Raw genomic sequence first — 23,781 nt, 5'->3', positions numbered from 1 at the left:
AAATAAATGAATGACAAGTGACCCAACAATGAATTTCTGCAATTTGCAAAGATTTCTTGCCTTGGAAATCCCTTTCATTTACAAACTGTGATAGTATCCTTTTGCGCAAGCTTCTTGTTTGCAGTGAGCTAACTTTTATAATGATAACACTTGTTATATCGAACGATAGCAGATTGTCAAGCATTTCATTATAACATTCCTATTTTCATGATGCGTTCCTGTAGGGCAAGACATCGGTGAAGAAGCACCGGTATGATCCCAACTGGAATGAACAGATCTGCTTCAGTGAGATGTTTCCCCCGCTGTGTAGGCGCATGAAGATCGTTCTCAAGGATAAAGACAGCATGATCGACGACACGATCGGAACCCACTTCATCGACCTTGCCAAGATATCGAGTGAAAATGATGAAGGTACAGCATAATATGGATTAGAGTAGGGCACTATTAATTGTTTATGAATCTATTGGTGTTAAAACAAAGAAGGAGAAGAACAAGAAGGAGGAGGAGGAGAAGAAGAAGAGGAAGGTGAAGAAGAAAGAGGAGGAGACTTATTTGTGTATATTAATATTGATATTATACCTCCAATGTGGGGTATAGTTCAAAGGAACAAAATAATTTTGAAGAGCTTAAAATGCTTGGTTACTTAGCCCCATTGAATGTGTAGGATTTGTTCAATTTCTGTTCCTGTATACAGGGTAAAGGGCATTATGCACTATGCCTAACCCTTAACCTCACCCTATTCCTGACGCTTAAACCTGACCAAAACCAAATGCCATACATAGCCCTAACCTGATATCTTTGGTGATATAAGTCCTAGAGCAAATGGCAGGTCACCAATCAATGTGTGTAGAGTTTGGAGAGAAGAGCGATTCGAATAGTTCTATTGGTCCCTACTAACCATATGATAGATTATACCACTGTGTAATCCTCATACTGTTGCTCAACCTGCCTATTTTCTAGGGTTCTTGCCAACATTTGGACCCAGTTGGATCAACCTGTATGGCTCCACCAGAGACTACAATGCGGTGGACTCCAATCGCAAGCTGAACAAGGGTGTCGGGGAGGGCTGCATGTACAGAGGACGACTCCTGATAGCCATCAAGACAGAGGTCCAGGATAGTACCCTAGAGTCAGGCGCGGTCAGGGTGGATACAGAACCCTGTCTACCAATCTCAGAGGTGAGAAAGATGTGCAAAGTGGGGTGGGGTTGGGGAGGGCTGCATGTACAGGGGACGACTCCTGGTAGCATTCAAGACGAAGGTCCAGGATAGTACCCTAGAGTCGGGCGGGGTCAGGGTGGATACAGAACCCTGTCTACCGATCTCAGAGGTGAGGAAGATGTGAGGTGGGGTTGGGTTGGAGAGGGCTGCATGTACAGGGGACGACTCCTGGTAGCCATCAAGACAGAGGTCCAGGATAGCACCCTAGAGTCGGGCGGAGTCAGGGTGGATACAGAACCCTGTCTACCAATATCAGAGGTGAGGATGATGTGAGGTGGGGTGGGGTTGGGGAGGGGTGCATGTACAGGGGACGACTCCTGGTAGCCATCAAGACGGAGGTCCCGGATAGTACCCTAGAGTCGGGCAAGGTCAGGGTGGATACAGAACCCTGTCTACCAATCTCAGAGGTGAGAAGGATGTGACGTTGGGTGGGGTTGGGGAGGGGTGCATATACAGGGGACGACTCCTGGTAGCCATCAAGACAGAGGTCCAGGATAGCACCCTAGAGTCGGGCGGGGTCAGGGTGGATACAGAACCCTGTCTACCAATATCAGAGGTGAGGATGATGTGAGGTGGGGAGGGCTGCATGTACAGGGGACGACTCCTGGTAGCCATCAAGACAGAGGTCCAGGATAGCACCCTAGAGTTGGGCGGGGTCAGGGTGGATACAGAACCCTGTCTACCAATCTCAGAGGTGAGGAGGATGCGAGGTGGCGCTAATGATGATGGTGATGAGGATGATGATGATGGTAATGATGGTGGTGATGTTGATGAGGATGATGAGGACGATAATAATGGTAAGGATGATCTTTTGGTATAGAGAAATCTTTCAATCTCAGAGGTGAGGATGATGCGAGGTGGGGTTGATGATGATGGTGGTGATGAGGAGGATCATAAAAGTGATGGTGATCTGGGGGGTATTTCACAAAGATCCTAGGTTTAACTTATCCCTTAGTTGGACTAAAAATGTATGGAAAGCCGTTGTCATCTATGACAATATTCTGTACAAGTTACCGTAAATCTCCGTGTATAAGGCGCACCCCTATTTTTTTTTGCCGACACCAACTGAATCGGCTCTTTTCAGCATGCGGTCCCGTTCGGAAACCAAAGCCATGATGCAGGGAATTGCGAAGGACTTTTTATTTATTACGACTTTACAGTCAAAAAGTCAAAGTAAAAAAGAATAGTAACAATGTTGTTTTTAAACTAAAGATGACAGAAAAATTTTCCTCCCGAGGAATGATACTGCATGATACAGGTGAGTGAGCTGGAGACACGGGAGAGCTTAGGCCGGCAAAGTGCTTTGTGAAGGGGTATAATTTATCGAGACTGAAAAAGAAAAAAAGAAAAAACTCTCTTCCCTTCAAATTAGGAACGTAGTTTAACTTCAAATAGTAGATCCTATTCTTTATTTGCATTATGTAATTCATGTTGAGACACAGAGATTTTTGGAAACCACTAAAAAGTAGCATTTTGAGAACTCAAAATATCCTGTACCTGTGTATTAGGCCCACCCCAGACTTTCGATTTTTCCCGACGGAAAAAAAGTGCGCCTTATACCTGGAGATTTACGGTATTTTAAAAGGCATAAAATGTTGATTCATATTTTCTATTATCGAGGAGATTTCATGTTCTTGATATGGATTTAATAAAAAGTCTAAAATACTGGAATTTTTGCTTTTGGATATTTTTTTTTAAAGGCTACAAATGGCTCTCCATAAACTTTAAGTCCAACTTTAGAGTTTATTTCAACTATTTGAAACATCCCCCTGTTGGTATAGAGAAATCTTTCAATATTGAGGTACATGTAAAGCACAAGGATGATCGTCATCCTGGCGGCATTATGTTTTTGGTGATGTTGTTCATCTTTGTGCCAAGAGCTAGAGATCACTATTTCTCCACAATAATGATAATAATAATAACAATGTATTTATTAGCGCATTTTCCATACATGTTCAAGTGCGCCTTACCATAATGTCATTAACAGAAGAGGTGAGTTTTTAGATATTTTTTTAACGTGTTGAGAGATTGTTGGTTGCGAAGTCATCTGGGTAAATTATTCCACAGTTTGGGAGCAGCAGTTGTGAATGCTTTGTTACCGAGTGTGGGAAGCAGTTATCTGGTATTCTTCCTGGAATTTTTCTGATGAATCTTTTTTTTTCTTCACTCTGCAGGCTGCACCGGGAAGGAAAGATGAATTTTTCTTCTTTGCAAGTCTCTTTGAAGCTTCCATGATAGACAAGAAGCTTGGAGACAAACCAATCACCTTTGAGTTATCCATAGGTAAACAATAGTTCATAACTAGAATGTGTTGAGTTCATCATAGCTGAAATAGATTGTCATTTCAAGTCAGCACACTCGTAGGTTCTATGGAGACATCTTTCCCAGTAAATCAAACAGACTGAATCATATTTATATTTCAGTAGTCTAATCACAATCATAATACAATTTTTTTTTTTTAATAATGTATTCAAGGACTTTGTTGATGTTCTGTACTATGATTATAATTGATAACATGACATGAATGGAATAAAGATTGCTGTACATATAGGGGCCAAAGAATGTGGTCTTCAACATTTTAATCTAGTAGACTCATGGACAGAATGCATTAATACCTCTTTCAGACAGTGTGTTGCTAAAACATTTTCAAACAAATTATGCATATTCCAACTTTGGAAAGTTATCATGCATTTTTGGAATCCTACACAACACATTACCATTAATGTGTCAAGCTCCCATACAATTTCTACACGATTCTGTTCATGACATTGTATTGTATTGTATGTTATATACCTCACTTAAGTAATCCAGCAATCTGATTGGTCGAAATTGCATTCATAAACTTTAACTGTTCCCGAAAATTCCCAGTTACCATGGTTAAAACAGTTCTAAAATCCCAATAACCATGGTTACCGGGAAAATAGTTCAGTCTCCATGGTTACCCCATAGGTTCACATGTTAAAAAATGGTCTGAGCGATCGAGGATACCGTACGTGTGCGAAGAATTGGTCGGTAATTTCAATACAATTGAATCTCGATCGATCTTACCGACAATTTTATCTTGCATTGTTGACATGAAGACGAAAATAAACTTCCAAAAACAAAAAAACAATATCTGCCGATAGATCTTGATCTAAGTTTGTGCCAATATGCATTGCAAAAGTAAAAGAAGGGCCCGTTTAATGGAGCAGCGGCGAAGCATCCGTCACGATAAGCCGTTTTCAATCCATTTTAATGTATATATTAGAGAAAACTGCTATATATGGTGATAGAGCGCGCTGGCCGAGCGGTTTAAGGCGCTGGTTTTAGTTACATCACCTTTTGTACGCAAGAGATCGAATCCCATCTTCGACAAAAGTTTTTTTATTTTTTATTTTTTATTTTTTAGTCTATTTTTTTTTGGCATATAAAAGTATTAATGACTGCTTTAATATTCGAGAAATAGTTGTTTTTATACGCTCTCGGGAAGGTTACAATTGGGCTACTGCCCTCGGCACGCCTCGGGTAATAGCACAATTCTAACCTTCCCTTGAGCGTATAAAAACAACTATTTCTCTCAAAGCAGTCATTAATACTATATTGTATTGAATGTTCCATACTTAGCAACTTTTGACTATTTCCTCTGTAATACCATTCTAGGTAACCATGGGAACCAGATCGATGGACGCAACATGCACGCGGCTCGCACCACCTACGACGAATCAGACTCCGAAGAGGAGCAGCTAATCCAGCCGAACCCGTCTGAACCCGTGCAGGAGGTGGGCGTGTCCATGACCCCACCCATGCAGCCCAAGATGGTGGACAAGAACTACTACTACATGCCGTTTGACGAGAAGAAGCCGATCATGTATCTCAAGTTCACCACCGAGGACCATAGAAGGCGCTTCTATAACATGAACATCCTCTACAAGATCGCAGAGAAATTGGTAAGTCAATATAATGATAATATTATTTTCTCTGCATTTATATAGAGCTTAATAAATGTCTCTTAGTGCTTTACAGTCATATTATTACACCTGTCATCAGATTAAGGCTTGCTCACACACAATGTATGATGTATGCACATTCTCCACTCCCAAGCGCCATTTTACAGATGCTCACTTGCTGAGCAAACTACATTAACATTCGCACCCTATCAGGTACCCATTTAACACCTGGGTGGAGAGTGGCAAATGTAGACTAATGTCTTGCCAAAGTATGTTAGTGTCAGGCTGGGATTTGAACCCTGTACCTGGTGACCTGCAGTCGGGTGACTTATCCACTAGACCACAGCGCCTCTACATGCTGGCCTTTGAGCACCAGATGGGTGTTAATTCCTTAGCATAGAGTTTGCACCTTTTGGGGGGGTTCCGAGGATGTGCTTGTACAGTTTGTTGCTATGATTATTCTTGAATTCTTGGTTTGATAGAAAATGTGTATGTACTGAGGGAAACACTATTGAATGGAATCTTCAAGATTACAATGAACATGTAAATGAGATCTGCCAAGAGAATTAGGTAGAAAATATTGAAGGAAATCAACTTTGTTTTTCCCCCTATCTGGTAATGATGTGCATGAGAGGAACTTTTGCCACCACTACCTTCCTACCCTAGTTGATCATGCATGGCCCAGATAGGAGAAAACTAAATGTTGATTGGCACAAGGCCTTTTGACTTGAAGCAGAGTGAACGATGCACCACAGGTTTTATCATGAATCCAGCGCTACTGGAACCGGAGAGTTTGTGTATTAACTCTTTGGTTGCGTTCTTTACCTCTCTCATTTGCTACATGTGCATATCTGCCCAAAATAAGAAGCATCGACTTATGGTAGAATTACCTTGTACAACCCAATTGGTCTGTAACATTACCATTTTATGGTCTATATTAATTAGCTCTATAACAACCCTTTTATACCAATAGAGACACTAAACCTTGGATTGGAAAATATTGGAGCCTTTGGTATATCTATCCCATGAAGATAACGTCGCACATGGATATTATTTTTGTGGGATATAAAGGGTCAAGAGAATGAGAGAGTTCAGTATTTGATTGGTTCAATATGCTTTACCTGACATAACATATCTATCCCTGATTGTCCTGTTTATAGGAGCAGGGAATAGCTGATGTAACCGACAGACTCTCCAAAGAGAAACCAAACTGTGAGAAAGTGCTACGGAAGGTCTTCAAAGCATTTGTTGAGTCCTGCACGTAAGTATAACGATATGACATTCAATTCAATTTATTCATCATCCAACAATGTTAAAACACATATGACAGTCATAAGTACACAAATTGGCAAATTAATAGATGAAAGCATACATTTTCTAAAAGCACAAGTCTGGTAAAACAGAAGGCATCGAGTGTTTCATATGAAAAATGATAACAAAGTTGATACAGACACAGCGCATGAATGTGGACAATAAGATCTATACATACAGTTAGCAACTCAATTATTCATACCCTTACCAAGTTTCTGACATTTGTTATTATGTTGAAATTGATTTTTCCCCATTTTATGTTTCTTGAGAATGTGACATATCAAAGCTTATTACATCTAAGAGTATTCTACATAAGCCTTATTTCACCAATCCACCTTTCATACTTGAGTTAAGACAAACACAAACAAAATATGAAATTTACAAGGGGTGTGAATAATTAAGATGTAAATGGTACATGTACATGTATATTTCAGTAAAGGTGTTGATTGATTCTGAAAGACATCAACACAATGGACCTAGGATGCTCAATGGAAGAGGCTGAAGCTGCAGCAAAGGACCGCAGAAAACCTGAAGTTTCTCTCCTGTCAAGTGCAGTAATTCATGATACTATGCACTGAGTTGAACTGTTGTTGGTTATCAGAATTAAAGATAAACTTGAGTTCTGGTAAAAAAAGAAAATTAATTCTCACAGAATCTAACGAAACTTACACTGAATGTTCAAGATTACAAATGAATGTCATGTGCCAAACAATTTTGGAAGAAAATGTATACTGGCTGAGTAATGAGCATAGAAAGATAAGGAAATCAGGGTAGTACTAGCCCTGACACCATATGTGTTGTCCCATATACATCTTTTTGTGTAAGTGATTGTTACTTTACCAAGACTCTGCCAAATTTATGATGATTTTGATGACTCCAGAACCTTGCATTACACACCATTACTTACATGCTATATTTTTCTGATCCATTCTACACCTTTTCTTTCACAATGCAATCGCATTACCAGAACTCAAGTTTATCTTTAAGGCAACATGCAAACAAGATATCTTGAGCAAAATTGAAGTAAACAGTGAACTGACTTATTCCATTGATACCTGTATATAAATACCACCCTAGGGAGACAAGAAAAGTGATCTTTGTAGACAGGTTTCTTTAGTACAGGTTTCAATGAGAATCCATTTTTAAGGGAAATAAAAATGTGGTCTTTGTAGAAATGGTTGTCGCTAAACCAGGTTCGACTGTTGTATTGTATACTACATGAATATGTTCTACAGGTCAGATAAATATACACTTTCTAATTATTATCTGCAGACAATTCTCCAAGCTGACAAAGGGCACAGGTGGAGGGGCTAACGCAGGCAAGACTAAGCTGGACAGAGAAAGACATAAATGGCTGCTTTCTGAAATGGTTTGTATTTCACATACTATTCTCAATCTCATCAATAGTGATTTGTCCAAAGACATTGTCAGTGACCCAATAATTTTCCTCAAACAACTATCATCCCAAGTGCTTTGATTGAGAGCCATCTGCTTCACTTTACCAAATGCCAATAATCTTCACTTGCCATATTCCTTAAAACCACATTCTCATTTGATTTCCATAGTGATGCATAAACACTGTACTTGTATATTTACTCATTTTTATATTTATGAGAATATACAAGAATCAATGAAATGGAATTCTCAAGGTGTCTGCCACTCTGTCTTTCCATTTCTGTTATATGTTGATGACGTCGTACGGCTCATCGTGTGACGTCATCAATATATAACAATTTCCTTTAATCATTTTTTACAAGTTTCACACTTCAATTATCATCCCATAGATTCGTACTTAATATTTTGTTATCATTGATCAATTTGTGCTCATGCAATCTCTTTTTGGATATCACTAGCTTTTTTCATAGTCATTCATTGTTCCATCTGCATATGAATTATCATAGGTAGATATACTTGGAATCATTATACTCATGTATCATTACATAATATTACAATTGGATACTAATTCTAACATATGTCTTTACACCTTTTCCCCAAATTTTTAATGCTCTCATTGGCCACTGGACTGGAAACTAATTAATGTCTACAAATTCTTTGATTATTTATTGCGTTTATTCCTTTTACCATTATTTTGCCTGCACATTACATGCTGCTGTGGTTTTATCTGTCGTGCAATTGCCACTTGTCTCCTATTATCAATCATTTGTCATTAACTTTACTACTGTCTCCTTTGTGCTGAGGATTTCAATTGACAAATGTCTGTGCTTGTTTGCTTGCTTTGCTGTGCATGATGCAACTTTAATAATTTACGGAAAATATTTTTATCAATGCTGCACTTGATGAACTTGAAATATATCATATATATATTTCATTTTGCTTTGATATAAACTTACCTAATAATAACATGTGGGTCTTTATGTAATCATATTTTTTTTAAATGTCAATCTAATCCTTTATGATGTTGTGAATGAAAAATTATCTATGGATGTGACAAATGTTTCATTTTCGGTTGTATCTATATATTACATTACAAAAAAAATGATGACTAAATCTACAATCGAAAAAAAATATCGATCACTTTTTTTCCAATTATAAAAACTATGTCATTGAATATTCTTGGACCCAAATGGGGTATAACGACATACACGTGTACACTACCATTGGTGTTAAAATTGCACTGTGGGGGTTCAAAAATAGAAAGTGTTGATGATGGATGCCCAGGAGGTGCTGGGAGATGAACATAACGAGCTCAAGAGAGGGGGGCATGGGACATACAGGGGTGGGGGCGCAGAAAGGTCCCCTAGGGGTGTATCCCCAGCCCAGTCCCCTGTCAGACAATCCCCTAGGAAGGCCAAACCTCGATCTATGGATCTCTTCAATCAGGTATACCCTTACGCTGCCTGCTTAGAGTCTATCGGACTCGGTAGACATGAATTGGTTATGGATGTCCATTAGGTCAGATGATATTGAGGTCAATTTTGCTAGATAAAGTATGTTCACAACTATTCAGAATATGTTAACTTTAGTCACACTCACAATGTGTGTAAAATGTGATAGAAATACATGTATTTCACTTTTGGAAGATTACGTTGTTGTGAAAAATCACTGATAAGGTAAATTAAGGTAAATTAATATGTACTTGTACATGTAGAAAGAAAACAACAGTTGTTTTAGAGCTATTTGTGAACGTAAGATTATCAAATGACTATAGCTCCGTTCATTTACTTTGTTATTTGGGGTAATTCAAAAACTGTTTTGCCGCAAGTACATTACTGTAACTGTTTATGTTCATCGGAAAATAGCATTGGTCATGTACATTTTTACAGAGGTAACCATGCTAGCTTGATCAATGTAGCGAAATGTAGTAGCACACAAAAATGTGTGCCTTTTGAAGAAAGAAACTTTGTTTTAAAAGCCATTGTATATCATGTTTCTGCATCTGTTGAGCTACCTTATGATGCATGCAGACATACCTACTCAACCTTTGCCTTGGTACCTACCTGCCAAACATTTATACAAACAACATTTTGAGAAAGAAACTTTGCATTGTTCAATAACATGCATCCAGAGGGTAATATTCCTCAGTCTTATACAGTTAACAGCTCAATCTTTCATACCCTTACCAAGTGTGATCATTTTTTTTTTAAGAATGTGAAAAATTGTGGAGTTACAGAAATCACAAGAGAATATTAAATTTACGAGGGGTATGAATGATTAAGTTATTAAAGATAAACTCGAGTTCTGGTAATGCGATTGCATTGTGAAAGAAAAGGTGTGGAATGGATCAGAAAAGTTGATCATATAGCATGTAAGTAATGGTGTGTAATGCAACGTTCTGGAGTCATCAAAATCATCATAAATTTGGCAGAGTCTTGGTAAAGTAACAATCACTTACACAGAAAGATGTATATGGGACAACACACACAGTGTCGGGGCTAGTACTACCCTGATTTCCTTATCTTTCTATGCTCATTACTCAGCCAGTATACATTTTCTTCCAAAATTGTTTGGCACATGACATTTATTTGTAATCTTGAACATTCAGTGTAAGTTTTGTTAGATTCTGTGAGAATTCATTTTTTTTTTTACCAGAACTCAAGTTTATCTTTAACTGTAGATGTAAAAACACTCTCATACCTATCTAAAATGTTCAATATGATCCATGTATCTGCATGCTATCCATTTAGTCTTTTATTTGTTGCCTAAAACTAGCTGGCTATATCTATGCAGTTTTTATTGGACATAGAAATTGGTCTTCTTGATACTTGGTAAGGATGCTTGTTTTTAGTTGAATTTGAAACCGTGAGTGTGAATAACTCTTTGGTTGATCAGTAAGTGGGTATAGTTGGTGGGTTTTTCTTTTACCTTGCAAAAATCATAGTTTCTTGCTTAATGGGATATCTTGTTGTGTAAACTTTTTTGTCTCTATTTGGGTGTTATTTCCTTTCTGATCAAAGTTAGATTGTGATCTTGCAGTATCAACCATGAATGAATCTGCATTCCTTCTTTACTTTCATTTCAAAATTTTCAGAAGACTTTATTTAGTGTGTGAGAATTGCAGTTGGGCTAAAGGCACTATTTTTTTTTCATTTTAGGTGGTGGAATAGCGCATTTATCCATCTTGAGAAGCCTAGAAATAATACTTGGGAAATTCAAGCTAAAGGATTGTCACATACAGTCCTAAAGGGGAAAATGCTTTGTTTGTTTTCTTTATAATCAACGTCCTTGTGGCCAAATTGATCAGGGTGCCTGAAAATATAAACCATAGTTCAATTTGTTAACAAATGTCTTTTCACTGGATGTTCAATTCTAATGATTTTTTTGCTGTCCATGACTGATTTAGCATCAACGCACGTAAAATATAAATGCAAATGTACAATTGAATCATTTTAGCCGTAGGATAGCTCTCAACCCATTGCTAATTGGAAACAAGGGTTCCTGTATTAAAGGAAACAAGAGGGTTCGGTAGTCAACCAATTATTATCGACTTGTAATTAGTGTTTCCAATGCCCATGGATGGATAAGGACTTAAACCTCCATAAGCCAGTCCTGTGGATAGGATTGAATGTAGTTTGTCCTTTTTTGTATCTTACAACCATCTTGATTTACTTATGTTCATAATTTCTAAAGAAAAACAATCATGAATTAAGGTGATGCAATAGAGAAAGTAACAATTACTTAAAAGATATTAAGAGCAACATTTCCAAGCGCAACCATTTGGTGACATGGGAGAGAAATAACATCATGTGAATATTTAATTCCTCCTCATTAAATACCTCATTCATCTCATGCCTATCCAATCTTTATTCATGCATGCACTCACTGGTTTTGTCAGGATTTCGATTTGGATGACAACTTCATCACCAGACAGGCATGTTATCCTTTCTTATGTGTTAGAATCACTATTCTTGTGTGTGGGAGTAGCACAAAAGAATTGACAACCAGTCTTTGCTTTTGATGTACTTGTTACATGTATGTTTGTACAGATTACTGTTATAAAGTACTAATACATATTAACACAATGGGATTTTAACAATCTGTTTGTTGTGGAATCTCCACGTTGCCTATCACAAGATAACTTATCAAACGTTATGTTGCACATTTTGAGGTGTTTTTTACCATTTAAATTCAGAGCAAATATTCCATGAAACAATAAGATTTACACTGTTTTCATTTGAGGCAATAGCAGCCAATACAGGTAAATTTATGAATCCTTGCACAAATGGAGTGACCCGTAACACTTACAAGAATTTGTCTGCTTTGTTCAAGGAGATAGTGAGCATTGCTCGTGTAATATTAGTGTATTCAGTTATGTGAGCTATTCAGAAAAAACTCATAACCACACAAATTTTTCTCCCATTATCCTTGTGTGAATGGAGAGACCGTAGCACTGTGCATCTTTGTTTCGATTTGTGATCATTTCTTTGTCGTCATGACTAATATAGAACATGTATATGCTTCCTGTTTTTCCAGAATTTTGTTTATTTACACCAGTGTTATTCATGTTCTGCTTTGACTCTGTGGCAGTAATGCAGTTGGCTTGGGATTGTAACTGCTAGCTCACGATAGGTAGATGCTCTAGACAAAATTATTCACTTTTGAAGAATACTGGTTGCCATCATGTGAATCGCTTTGTCAATGTATTTATAGTGCGTGGCGTGTGGTGTAAACATTTTGCACAGATTTAGTGATGGCATGTATGAGGAGTCAAAAATCTTGTCCTTTCATGGATATTTCTCGTTGTATTTCAGGAGGAAATAAACAAGAAGACAAAGGACTTGTTGAAAGGTAGACGATGGACCCAAAGAGCCATTAAGGAGAAGCTTAAGGCCGTCAGGGGCTTCCTGCATCGTCTGAAGTTCCTTGCTGATGAGGTGGGTTCTAGCTCTCTAATGCTTCATTATGTTTATCAACAATAATCATAGATCACTATGAATATGACGGACAAAGAAAGCGGACAAAACATACAGTTCCTCAGGTAGATAAAGGAACATCCCTTTTACTGCTATTATGTAAAAATGTGTAGAACAGGTGAATATACATGTGACACCTGTTCTACACATTTTTACATAATAGCAGTGAAGGGATGATCCTTTGTCTACCTGAGGAACTGTTTATTTTGTCCGCTTTCTTTGCCGTCATGTTCATAGTGGATACATCTCCAAAAGTCAGAAATTACAGCCATCTTATATTTCATTCCCAATTTTTACTTTAATTGCATTCCATTAAAAAAAATTGTTTACAATACATGCACCTATCATTGCCTCTGGAAAATATTATTGGGAATGGCTCCGTAAGGATCTTTGCGTGATGTACATGTACACTTAGTGGAGAGAGAGAGAGAGACAAATAACTATGTTCATGAAACCCATAACCTATGTAAGTATTTGATAGTTTTTGAGGTTGCATACATTCATGCGTGTGAATGCTTGCGTAATACAAACGATTCCTATTGAGCATTATGATGCACACTTTTGCGTGTGCTGGAAACTCAGTGACCGCTGGAAGTATTCATGGTATGCTTTATGAATATATAATATTACTATTACTGTTATTTTAATTTAAGATAAGGAATTAGTAATAAGATTATATATGTATTGTATTCTTTCCTATTAGCCCCAGAACTGTCTTCCAGATCTGTTTGTTTGGATGATCAGTAACGGTAAGAGAGTGGCTTACACCAAGATCAAGGCCAGGAATCTCATGTATTCTATGGTGGAGGAAGAGAAAGGAGATCTCTGTGGCACCATGCAAACTCTCTTCTTGAAGGTAAGGACTACTACTTTAGGGCAAAACGTAAGGAAGTATGTTAATTGGCGATGGTAGTCAGTTTCCATGTGCAGTAGGTCATTATTTGCTAACGCCAGACTTGATGGAAATAACATTAATGGCTGTACAACCCCCTGTCCACACACAACATTTTCCGTGATTAGCTATACCGTTTCGCGATAGTGATACCGTTTCGCAATAGTTTTACGATGAAATTGTGTGTGTGGACGCTCACTAACGATACGTCGTATAACGAAACTAGTCTAACGAAACGCAGGTTTGGGCATCGTTTCGAACTGAAAGTCGATAAAGAATCACGCCTAATCACGAAAATGTTGTGTGTGGACAGGGGGAGTGTAACTAGTGTAACTAACTGGGCGGGGCTTAACGTGACCTCGAGCGAAAGGAGACCAGACTGTAGAGTTTCAGGATTACTTTCTTCTGTTTATGGACATCCTTGAATTTATACGATGATTATTTATATGACGTTTCTTGTGTGTGGACACTTTGACGCAGGTTTGGGCATCGTTTCGAACTGAAAGTCGATAAAGAATCACGCCTAATCACGAAAATGTTGTGTGTGGACAGGGGGAGTGTAACTAGTGTAACTAACTGGGCGGGGCTTAACGTGACCTCGAGCGAAAGGAGACCAGACTGTAGAGTTTCAGGATTACTTTCTTCTGTTTATGGACATCCTTGAATTTATACGATGATTATTTATATGTTGTTTCTTGTGTGTGGACACTTTGAAATTTATACTATGATTCTTTATACGACGTTTCGTTATAGAGTTTCGGGATAAATTGTTTTGTGTGTGGACACGCTGCAAGTCTTGTACACAGCAAACCTGTGATCCCATCAAGAAATACCTCCTAGTCTCTCAGAGAGTCTCAGAGAGGGAATGTAAGATGATTACTTTCCTTGTAGGGCAATTGATAGAAAACGCAGAGCATTACATAAGGTCTGTTGGTCATAAAACTGAATGCTAATCCTGGTGATTGACAGCACCTGTCATTGGGTAAACACCTGAATATTGTCAAATTCCCCATGAGAGCCCACTACTATGGGTCTTCAGCATGAGAGACTGTCTTGTCTCTCATATGAACTGTACAGTGTTCCAGTCAAGTCAGCTTCACCCTCATTAGATGGGATGGCTACTTCTTTTACCTCAAGAAATTAATTTACCATTTCACTCAAAGACCACAAATATTTGTGTGGTTTTGACCACAAACAATTTTCCATGATATGTTTGTATAGTCAGTAGGCTAGAAATGCCAAATTCCATGTGAGAATATCCGCGGTATCAAATAGTTAACCACCTTTTAATGCATTCGCTGACCATTAAGGTCGTGACTTTCCATAGACTTAGTGAATCTTCTTCTAAAGCTAGATTATTATACGGAACGGTAATGTTTCAATAATGATAACTCATGTCAGAAATGGGACACCTTCTTAACTAACCACCTCCCCCCTCCTTGCTACCAAAGTCCTGCAAATCAGAATATCTCCAGGACTTTGACCCTCTGCCTTAGTATGTTTTATGAAGTGCCCAGGGGAAATAGTAGTAACACAACAGTAAGATTCTAAAAGAATAATAATTGATACCAAAAAAACACAAGAGCAAACATTGTTTTAAAACATGTCATATGTTGCCAATTTGTCATGACAAACGTAGCTCCCAGGCAAGAAGGGGACTGGTTCCGGAGGCTGGTCAGTGCAGGCCAAGCTTGATGTCTTCCTATGGCTAGGTCTCAACAAGCATCGTAAGGACATGCTGAAGGGACTACCCAGTGGCTACCATATGGACCCAGAACTCAAGGCATCAGTCAAGCCTACCAAACTACCCCCTCCTCTCGTCTTCTATAGAGGTAAGGCCAATGACCAACTAAACTACTCTGGATCCATTGTAGCCCATATTTTTTTCTCAGGAGTATAAATTTTTTTACGCAGAACGACATAATTGAATACGTAGTATTCAACACCACCAGCATTTATATGCATACATTCATATTGCTGGTTTGCTGTGCAGTTTTTATCAAATTTTCTTGTCCAATATCTCCATTCAGTATTGCTATTAAGAAGCCAATACTTCTCACACTTTTTCAGAGCTTTGTTCTGCTGAAATAATTTGTAGGACAATTTACAACCACTATAATACCTAATGTATTCACAACAAATCAAAGGTACTGCATCCAATCTCTTAAAAAAAATATTGCGCGTAACAATTCATTACAAGATTTCAAGGACTGGTACGAGTGACATGGGTTTTTAAAAAGAAGTCAGAATCCACAAGTTTTAAAGGCCCACTGTACTACTTGTAGCTACTTGCTCCCTCTATATAGAAAACAATGCCTAATCGATGACCATTGGTCCCCCATGATTCTCTTTTTCTTACGTTAATTGAGAGCTGAGTTGATGAGATAGCCACCTGTCAGTGACCTTCCTGGATGGTCTAATCCCTCCTAGCCAAACTAGTACAGATGGGCTTTAAGTTAAGCAGCCTTTGCTTCTATTGCATTATTTTTTTACATGTGAACTCTGCCACCTGTACAAATTCTCCCTGTCCAAGATCCTCTGAAGATCCCCCAGAGCTAATCTCCCTGTTCCATTCGCTGCATGTATTACAATGCACATTTACCTCTTATATACTGTACCTCCCGCAGAGAAACTGGTCTTCCAGCTACGATGCCACATCTACCAGGCAAGGAGCCTCATTGGGTCAGACTCTTCCGGTCTCTCTGACCCCTTCGCTAGGGTCGTGCTTCGGGATGAGGTCAAACAGACAAGGGTAGGTTTATTATCCAAGGACAAGTGTGCCTGGCAGAAGGACCAAAACATGAGATTTTGGAGAAAATATTGTTTGTATTGCAATGATAGAGACTTTTTTATAAAGATGTTATAACATACATGTATCACCATCAAAAGAATTGTACCTCCTACCTTTTTGTCGCCCTCATACAAGACTTAACATCTAAACATTGTCAGGTTTGTTCCGATGAGAGTATACATTGTATTCTATGCCTATTATAAGTTTTACGAAATTCAACATTAAGGGCTACTGGTGACTTTCCTCTTCATCGAAGTACCCCTGTCCTAATGGAGACACTTGCACTCGGTTCCCTTGAAGTTTTAGAGATAATTTTAGATTTTAATCTTTAAAGGCCCAACATAGCAAGAGATATGATTGCAGAACAGTATAGGTGCATGCTAAGTACACCCTGAATGTCATTTTACTAATGTCCATTGCTGTCCTTGCCCAACATAGCAGCAATGGTGTGTCTGGCGGAAGGGTACAAGCGGATACATATATAGCTAGTGTTTATGTAAATGGGATTTAACTCCATCAAGATATTGCATGGGATTTATAATCACACTCTTTACTTAATACTATAGTAATATATGAAGCTGATATCGTGATTACATATACTTCACTAGTATGAAAAAACAAGAAACAAACAGAGAACTTTTTTTTAGAGATATTCCCCCATTGACTATTATTATTTGCGGTAGAAAACATTATTTGAAATCTGAAATCTATCATTCCCGTACCACCCTTTTCCCAACACAATGGATTTGGAGTCACCTGTGCTTGGGAGTGGAAACGCAAACTGAATCACTGTAACCCTTCGTTCTCTCCTCCGTGTGTAACTAATTGAGGTGTGCAGGTGTACCACTACACAGGGGTTTCCCCTAATCTCTTACGATGAATGTGTTTCTTTGTGTCCTTATTGAGCAGGTGATCCAAGAGACGCTAAGCCCGACCTGGGATGAGGTCCTCATCTTTGAGAGGTTTGTTGTTTATGGGAACAGAGCGAACATGAAGGAGGAACCACCCATCATCTGTATTGAGTTCTTTGATATTGACATTGGGGTGAGTAATGATGATCCTTGAGTTTTTTTTTTTTTAATTTATATGTTGAACCTTGAGTTTCATACATTTACATGTAGATCTTCTTTCTTATGTCATTTCACCAATGAAATTCCCTCTGCACATGTAATTACAGGTTGATTCATAGCCCTCTGTACAAAAAGTTTTTTAAACCTTTTTATTTTCTTAAAACCCTGGATTGCCACATTGTTTGTGGTATATGGACCTACACAGTGTATGTGTGCCAAAAGTCAGTTGTAGCAATCCACCGAATGGTCCATTCATCAACTGAAGCTAGTAATGGGTTAAATGCAACTTCATGTAATGAAAGCATAACTGGATTTTTAACCAATCATGATTGCACATTTGGGATATTCAGTAGTTTATTTTTTAACTTTTTTGAATGATAGATGCCACATTCCAAATTTATTTTCATTTCTTCTTAGTTCATAACACATTTGCTACATAGTACATACAAGCCATTGATTCTACTGCAAGCTAAATGCATGTGGTAAAGTTAAACGTTATTTTTATCCGTTTTTTAAATGTATGTTAATTTGTTTTTTTGCAAATTGTTCATGATGCTGACATCTACACATTGTGTTCCCAAACTTTCGGTCACGCTCAATAATTTTACACAGAAATTGCAGTAGATTAGATGATTTTCCACTGCGAGATGTCAGTGATGAAATACCACTAAAGTATTATGAATTTCTACTTTGATGACAGATCACAGATGCAACAAATCCGGTAATTTTTTGTATTCAGAGCTGTGCATTTAAGTCATGAAGATGCGCTGTTGGCTTTTCATCCCGTTTGGGTTGGTCACGGCATTCACTTCAATGTTTAGATACGGGATGTTAGAATATTGAGCTTCATGTAATGTTTTGCAGGTAATAATGTATACTGCAGGGCCATTATGATGTTAGCTAGACTGTGTGTAAATAATTATATTACTTTTATCACTGGGGAATGTCATTAGATTGGTACATTACTGGCAAAGAAGTCATTTCACAGTCCGATTATTCCATGAATAATTGTTAAATTTGGGAAGAAATTGGAGAAAAAACTTGGTGATCATTTAAGCCTCGGTCAGATATGCAGTGGTGAACCGAGGCGATAATTTGTATGATGACATAAGTGTGATACACTTCACATATCCCTATCTTATAACACATAGCTCAATGGATATGTGCAAATCCTTTATTGTGCGCAGATGCCGTTCATTTACACGTTTAAAACAATGTTTTTTGTATGGTTTACCACTTCATATCTGAACGAGCCTTCAGTCATGGCTTTTAAGAATAATCATTGTATATATAGATGGTGGTCCGATTCTCTCCTGTTCTGATACTATTGGTACAATGTACATTCATATTTACCTACATGTAGATATATATATATATATATATATATATGCAAATCTATCATAGACTTATGTATCATGCCAGCAACATCAAGAGAAAGTATTTTCATCATGAGGAAAAGATTTCATTCATCTTGATAGTCTCATTTCAGGCAGACATCATTCATGCACCACAATATAATGCCATTTGATTTTGTATCCAATTTTATGTACAAAATACATCTCATGAACTTGTGTAGTTAGTTCTTTTTTGTTGTTTGAACAAGTAAAGACACCTGTGTGCTTCTTATTGTGAAGTCACTGTGTTCAAATTCATGTTATGCGCAAACCGTTATATTTCATGTACGTTTCGCTTCTTATTTCTGTCTGACTGTTTGTCTGTCTGTGTTCCTATGTGTTTTTCTCGTCTGGGTCTCATTGTCTCATTGTCTCATTGTCGTCCTGTGCTCAGCAAAGGGTAAGAATCGATGCGTGCAAGTGCATCTAGCTGCTAGTGAATATATTGATCTTGCTCCGTCCAACAATAAAAAACCTAGAAATAGAGAATGGAATCTCCTCTAACTATAACAGCTGTCACACTCTCGAAGGACAATAGGCAAAGTTTGTAGTTGAAAAAAATCATGCTTTATGATTGCTAATTATTGTTAATTGTTACATTCTGCACTGGTATTCCATTCGTATCAGAAATTTACATGCACTAATTTATGTGTATGCAAAACATGCATGAATTGACCATTATATACAAAATGTTCTAAAACGTTTCATTGCTTGATTTTTAAGAAAAATTGCATAAAAAATATGAATGCAACTATATCAATAGGGAGATTACATTTTACTTTTACTCTCTTTTCCTGCCCTCTTCTGTATACATATATCATTTTATTGCAACATATCCCACAGTCAAGGGTAAGAGTTGATTGAAAAGATGTGAAAAAATGAATAAAACATTCAGTTCATACATTTATCCATCAGTAAAAATGGAATCTCACATAGTTTGTTTTCAAGATCTAGTTTACACATATGGGTATTCACATTGTGAGAACTATTTCAAAGAGATTTTGTGTGGTATTAAAAGATAAATATTGTTTTGCTTGGCAGTTCTAAAGCTGAAATAGTCATGCATTTCAATATATGATCAATAGCACTAATGAAAACTCTCAAATAACTAGAAATGCAATTTTAGAAGAAAGTTGTATTCTAAAAAATATGTAAGATTCCATTTTTGTCCTCGCCAATATGCATGGAAAATTTATACAAAAGGGTAATGAAAATTTGTTATTGGGAATATATTCACTGCATGGTAACTGAAATTTTTACTTTTTTATCAACTTTATGTAACTTCTTTGGCATGTTGCACAAATTGTGAACTTTTCGGATGGCTAAAAATTACTCCTCATGTACACGTTGCAAAATTATAATCCCTTCATAATATATGCAATTTTTTTTATACTGATTTATAAATAAAAAAGAAATAACCATTAAAATCTCCAAAGTTGCAATATGCTCAAATGCACGTCATAGTTCTTCTTCAAATATATTCATTTTTTGCTGTATGATATATTTATCCATTTAAAGAATATATATATTATATTTTGGCATGTGTTAGTACTGTGGGAAAATATTGGAGTTTCCATTTCAACATGCAAAAGCAGATTCATTCTAGCTTTCACCAAAACGTATTTTCTTTTATAATAGAAATTTCTATGTTTCAGAATAACAAGTCCCCCTTTTTTTTGGGGGGGGGGGGGGGAGGGGGGGGGGGCTGTATGTGTAAGTCATGCGCATGTACACCATTCAGAATTAAAACTAATTTATTAAGTTACGATGGTGATGATAATGATGATGAAGGTGATGATGATAAACATATTAATGCTGCTGCTCCTGCTTCTGCTGATGATGATATTGATGATGATGATGATGATGGTGATGCATTTGATAAAGTTTTAAAATTCTCATTTATTTTTCACATGTCAAATGATTTTGCTAGCTGTCTGTGTACAAGAGGTGTGTTTCAGATTGTGCTATTCTATAAGCAGTGCGCCCCGCATTTACAAATTAGAATCATACCATTACATTTTAGAGAAAGGAAAACTATAGTTAATTTTCAGAAATTAAAAAGGATGTCAGAAAATCCATAAAAGCTTACTAGTCATTGGGCATACCGATAGAAATATTTCCATACTTTATGTTGCTATTTTCAAAATTTGCCTCTTCCTCTTTGTTGCCGTTGCATTTTCATAGTCAGAAGATACATATCTATCTCTTCTGTTTTTCATCATCTTTTTCAAACAACTACTTCGGTTATTCTAGATCATAATGCCCTGCAATTTCACTCCATTGACAAATCTCTTAAAGTTTTGTAGAAGGTTGTTCATTAAGACCATTTAGTTTTTGCAATTTTATTTCCATAATCTTAAAACCTTTGCATTACTTTTCATTAAAATCCAAACTTAGACACCCAGACATGATCAAAAGCTTACATGTATTCTTTGAAAACATATTTGCAATTTAATTTGCAGTCTCTCTCCATGGTAGAGAATATATCCATAGAAATTACAGTTAAATCTGCATAAGTCAAATCTGATGGAACCACAAAAAATAGTTCAACATCCGTAAAATGCAACTTTGAAAGTATACCATTAGATTGAGCATACTCACACTGATTTGACAAGCTTTTTCCATTCAGTTCTATTTTCCATGATCTTTGGGAGTTCCTGCCTTGGTAGACTAGATAACACACATTTTGTATAGTTTCGTCCAAAGAATTGATTCAAATTATGGAAATTTTGACTTGTGAGACTTCAACTTATGCAGATTTAATTGTACATATATATTCCAGCTCCTTGAATCAAAATACTTTCAAATTTACATTTTCACTATCTAGAGTACTATTCTTTTATCATATTTGACAAATCATAGTCAAACTCATTTTAGAGAGAGGTTAACCTGTATTAACCATAATTGACATTCATTATATCACCTTTGTTCATCTAGATCATATTAGAATTGTAGAAAGCATAATTTTTTTTATACAAACATAGCAAAACTTAGCCAAACATGATGCATTTGAAGATATGAATTTTGATTGTTCTGTTGTCTTCTCATCATTCAAAATGTAAACCCTCTTCTAAATTGATCTACCCCTTCCTGATGACTTCCGGCTTAAAGATTCAGGTACGAGTATCAAATGTCTGTGTGTTTGTTTGTTTGTTTGTTTACTTGAATAACAATGACAAATATTGATATACATATACATGTACCACACTTGAATGACATTTCTAGGGCACCATTAATTTATTATTGTGCATTGAAAAGAACAAGAATGACTTGTGGAATACAGCCTGCCAATCATCCTATTGTGTCATCCACACAAATTACTTTAATTACAGAACTTATAAATATATTCATTATGATTGCACGATTCATGTGCACTACTGAAGATAAGGTATTAATAAAGCCTTGTCATTATACTTTCTATATTAAAGGTACTCATTAAAATGAGCAACTGTTTTGTATGTTGGTCAAAATGTTCGTAGAAAGCCAGGAAGATTGCAGAGAAGAACTTTTCATTTTTAATAAAGGAATGACAATCATTGAGTGTTTGTTATAAACTATTTTGACAGATTTGCACAAATTAATTACCCCCCCCCCCTTTAATATTCACTTGACATTGTTTGATTCCGATAGCACAAGTATCTTACGCCCAATAACTGTGTACCATTCATGGTTTGCATTTATTAATTACTGCAATTAATACGTAGCTGAATCACTTGCTGAGTTACTTTAGATGTATGCTAATTAAATGTGTATGATGTTGACATATGAGTGAGAGAGTATGTGAATGTGACATGAAAAGATTTATTTTTGTTTGCTGTGTTGTGATTTGATGATGGGGGCAATTATCACCCCCCCCCCTTCCCTTTCTCTTCATGTGTCATTGCTGTGATATAGGAGCACCAATACATGTAACTGATATCAGCTTACCAATATGTCTAGATCAATTTCCTGCTCATGTTTAGTAATCTAATTTCTTGCAAATAGAAAGTTGGATTTCTAGACTTTTCTTAAAAAGGGCATATAATGTCTTTATATGGTTTGCACTTGCTTTTTATCATAAAAATGTTGTAAGCTAGTGCATGGGTATGCATGCAGATTAGTCTCCTTTATGTTTTTTATTTTCGTAAAGCCTTTTAAATCACTTCTGAAAAGAGCAAATCAGGAATGTAGCCATGTTTTCTCGCGCGTTTTATGCAAATATTGTTCACATAGTCAGGGTTTTTTCTGAATTGCGTTCCACTTCATTTGTTTTTTTCATTCTATGAATGAATTAAACCAGTGATTGTTTATAGGTATAAGAGAATGCAGGATTAAAATAGTCTTGTTTGAAGTAATTGAATAGATATATCAAACGTTTAGTGTAGAAGTGAAAATAGAATTTAGTTTAATGTTAAGTCATGGAAAGTTGCAATATTTTCCTTTAAAACTGTTTTCTATCACTTACCGGTAGATTTCCATTATAATTAATATTATAACATTCTGCCAAGGGACCAATATTCTCAATCTGTTAGAGTAGAATACATCTAAGCCTTCATCAGTAAAAAATTAGCATTTTATACTTTGATCAAACATTTTGTATACCGGTGCAGCCATTGATTAAAGGTACACAAATATTACACATGCCAGAAGCAAAAATCAAAACACATATGAATGATAGAAAGAAACATGTTCATTCAATTTCATACATAATTTAACTTTGAGAAGGGGTAAGATCCTTGCTCACTGTACAAATTAATAATAACTGACATAATAAAATGATCATATTTTCTGATTCTGATGGTATTTTATTGGACTGTCTTCACCTCT

General features: G+C 36.7%; 1 protein-coding gene across 9 annotated transcripts in view; it reads left to right on the top strand.

Annotated features, from left to right (window-relative positions):
- LOC588154 (otoferlin) overlaps positions 1-23,781 on the top strand; it is a 93,311-nt gene that overhangs the window by 17,889 nt on the left and 51,641 nt on the right. For 7 of the 9 annotated variants that reach the window (XM_030982697.1, XM_030982704.1, XM_030982703.1 and 4 more), the window contains exons 13-26: positions 225-411; positions 961-1,178; positions 3,395-3,503; positions 4,860-5,146; positions 6,307-6,407; positions 7,730-7,826; positions 9,113-9,298; positions 11,751-11,786; positions 12,667-12,789; positions 13,532-13,684; positions 15,360-15,552; positions 16,348-16,472; positions 17,421-17,555; positions 22,087-22,092. In XM_030982697.1, coding sequence (XP_030838557.1) covers positions 225-411; positions 961-1,178; positions 3,395-3,503; positions 4,860-5,146; positions 6,307-6,407; positions 7,730-7,826; positions 9,113-9,298; positions 11,751-11,786; positions 12,667-12,789; positions 13,532-13,684; positions 15,360-15,552; positions 16,348-16,472; positions 17,421-17,555; positions 22,087-22,092 — 1,956 coding nt within the window. The remainder of the gene's footprint in view (positions 1-224; positions 412-960; positions 1,179-3,394; positions 3,504-4,859; positions 5,147-6,306; positions 6,408-7,729; positions 7,827-9,112; positions 9,299-11,750; positions 11,787-12,666; positions 12,790-13,531; positions 13,685-15,359; positions 15,553-16,347; positions 16,473-17,420; positions 17,556-22,086; positions 22,093-23,781) is intronic. The other 2 variants (XM_030982700.1, XM_030982705.1) reach the window with 2 other exon arrangements.

Source organism: Strongylocentrotus purpuratus, unplaced genomic scaffold (assembly GCF_000002235.5).
Source record: "Strongylocentrotus purpuratus isolate Spur 01 unplaced genomic scaffold, Spur_5.0 spur5_scaffold_13, whole genome shotgun sequence".
Taxonomy (NCBI): domain Eukaryota; kingdom Metazoa; phylum Echinodermata; class Echinoidea; order Camarodonta; family Strongylocentrotidae; genus Strongylocentrotus; species Strongylocentrotus purpuratus.
This window is presented reverse-complemented; position numbering and strand designations above follow the sequence as displayed.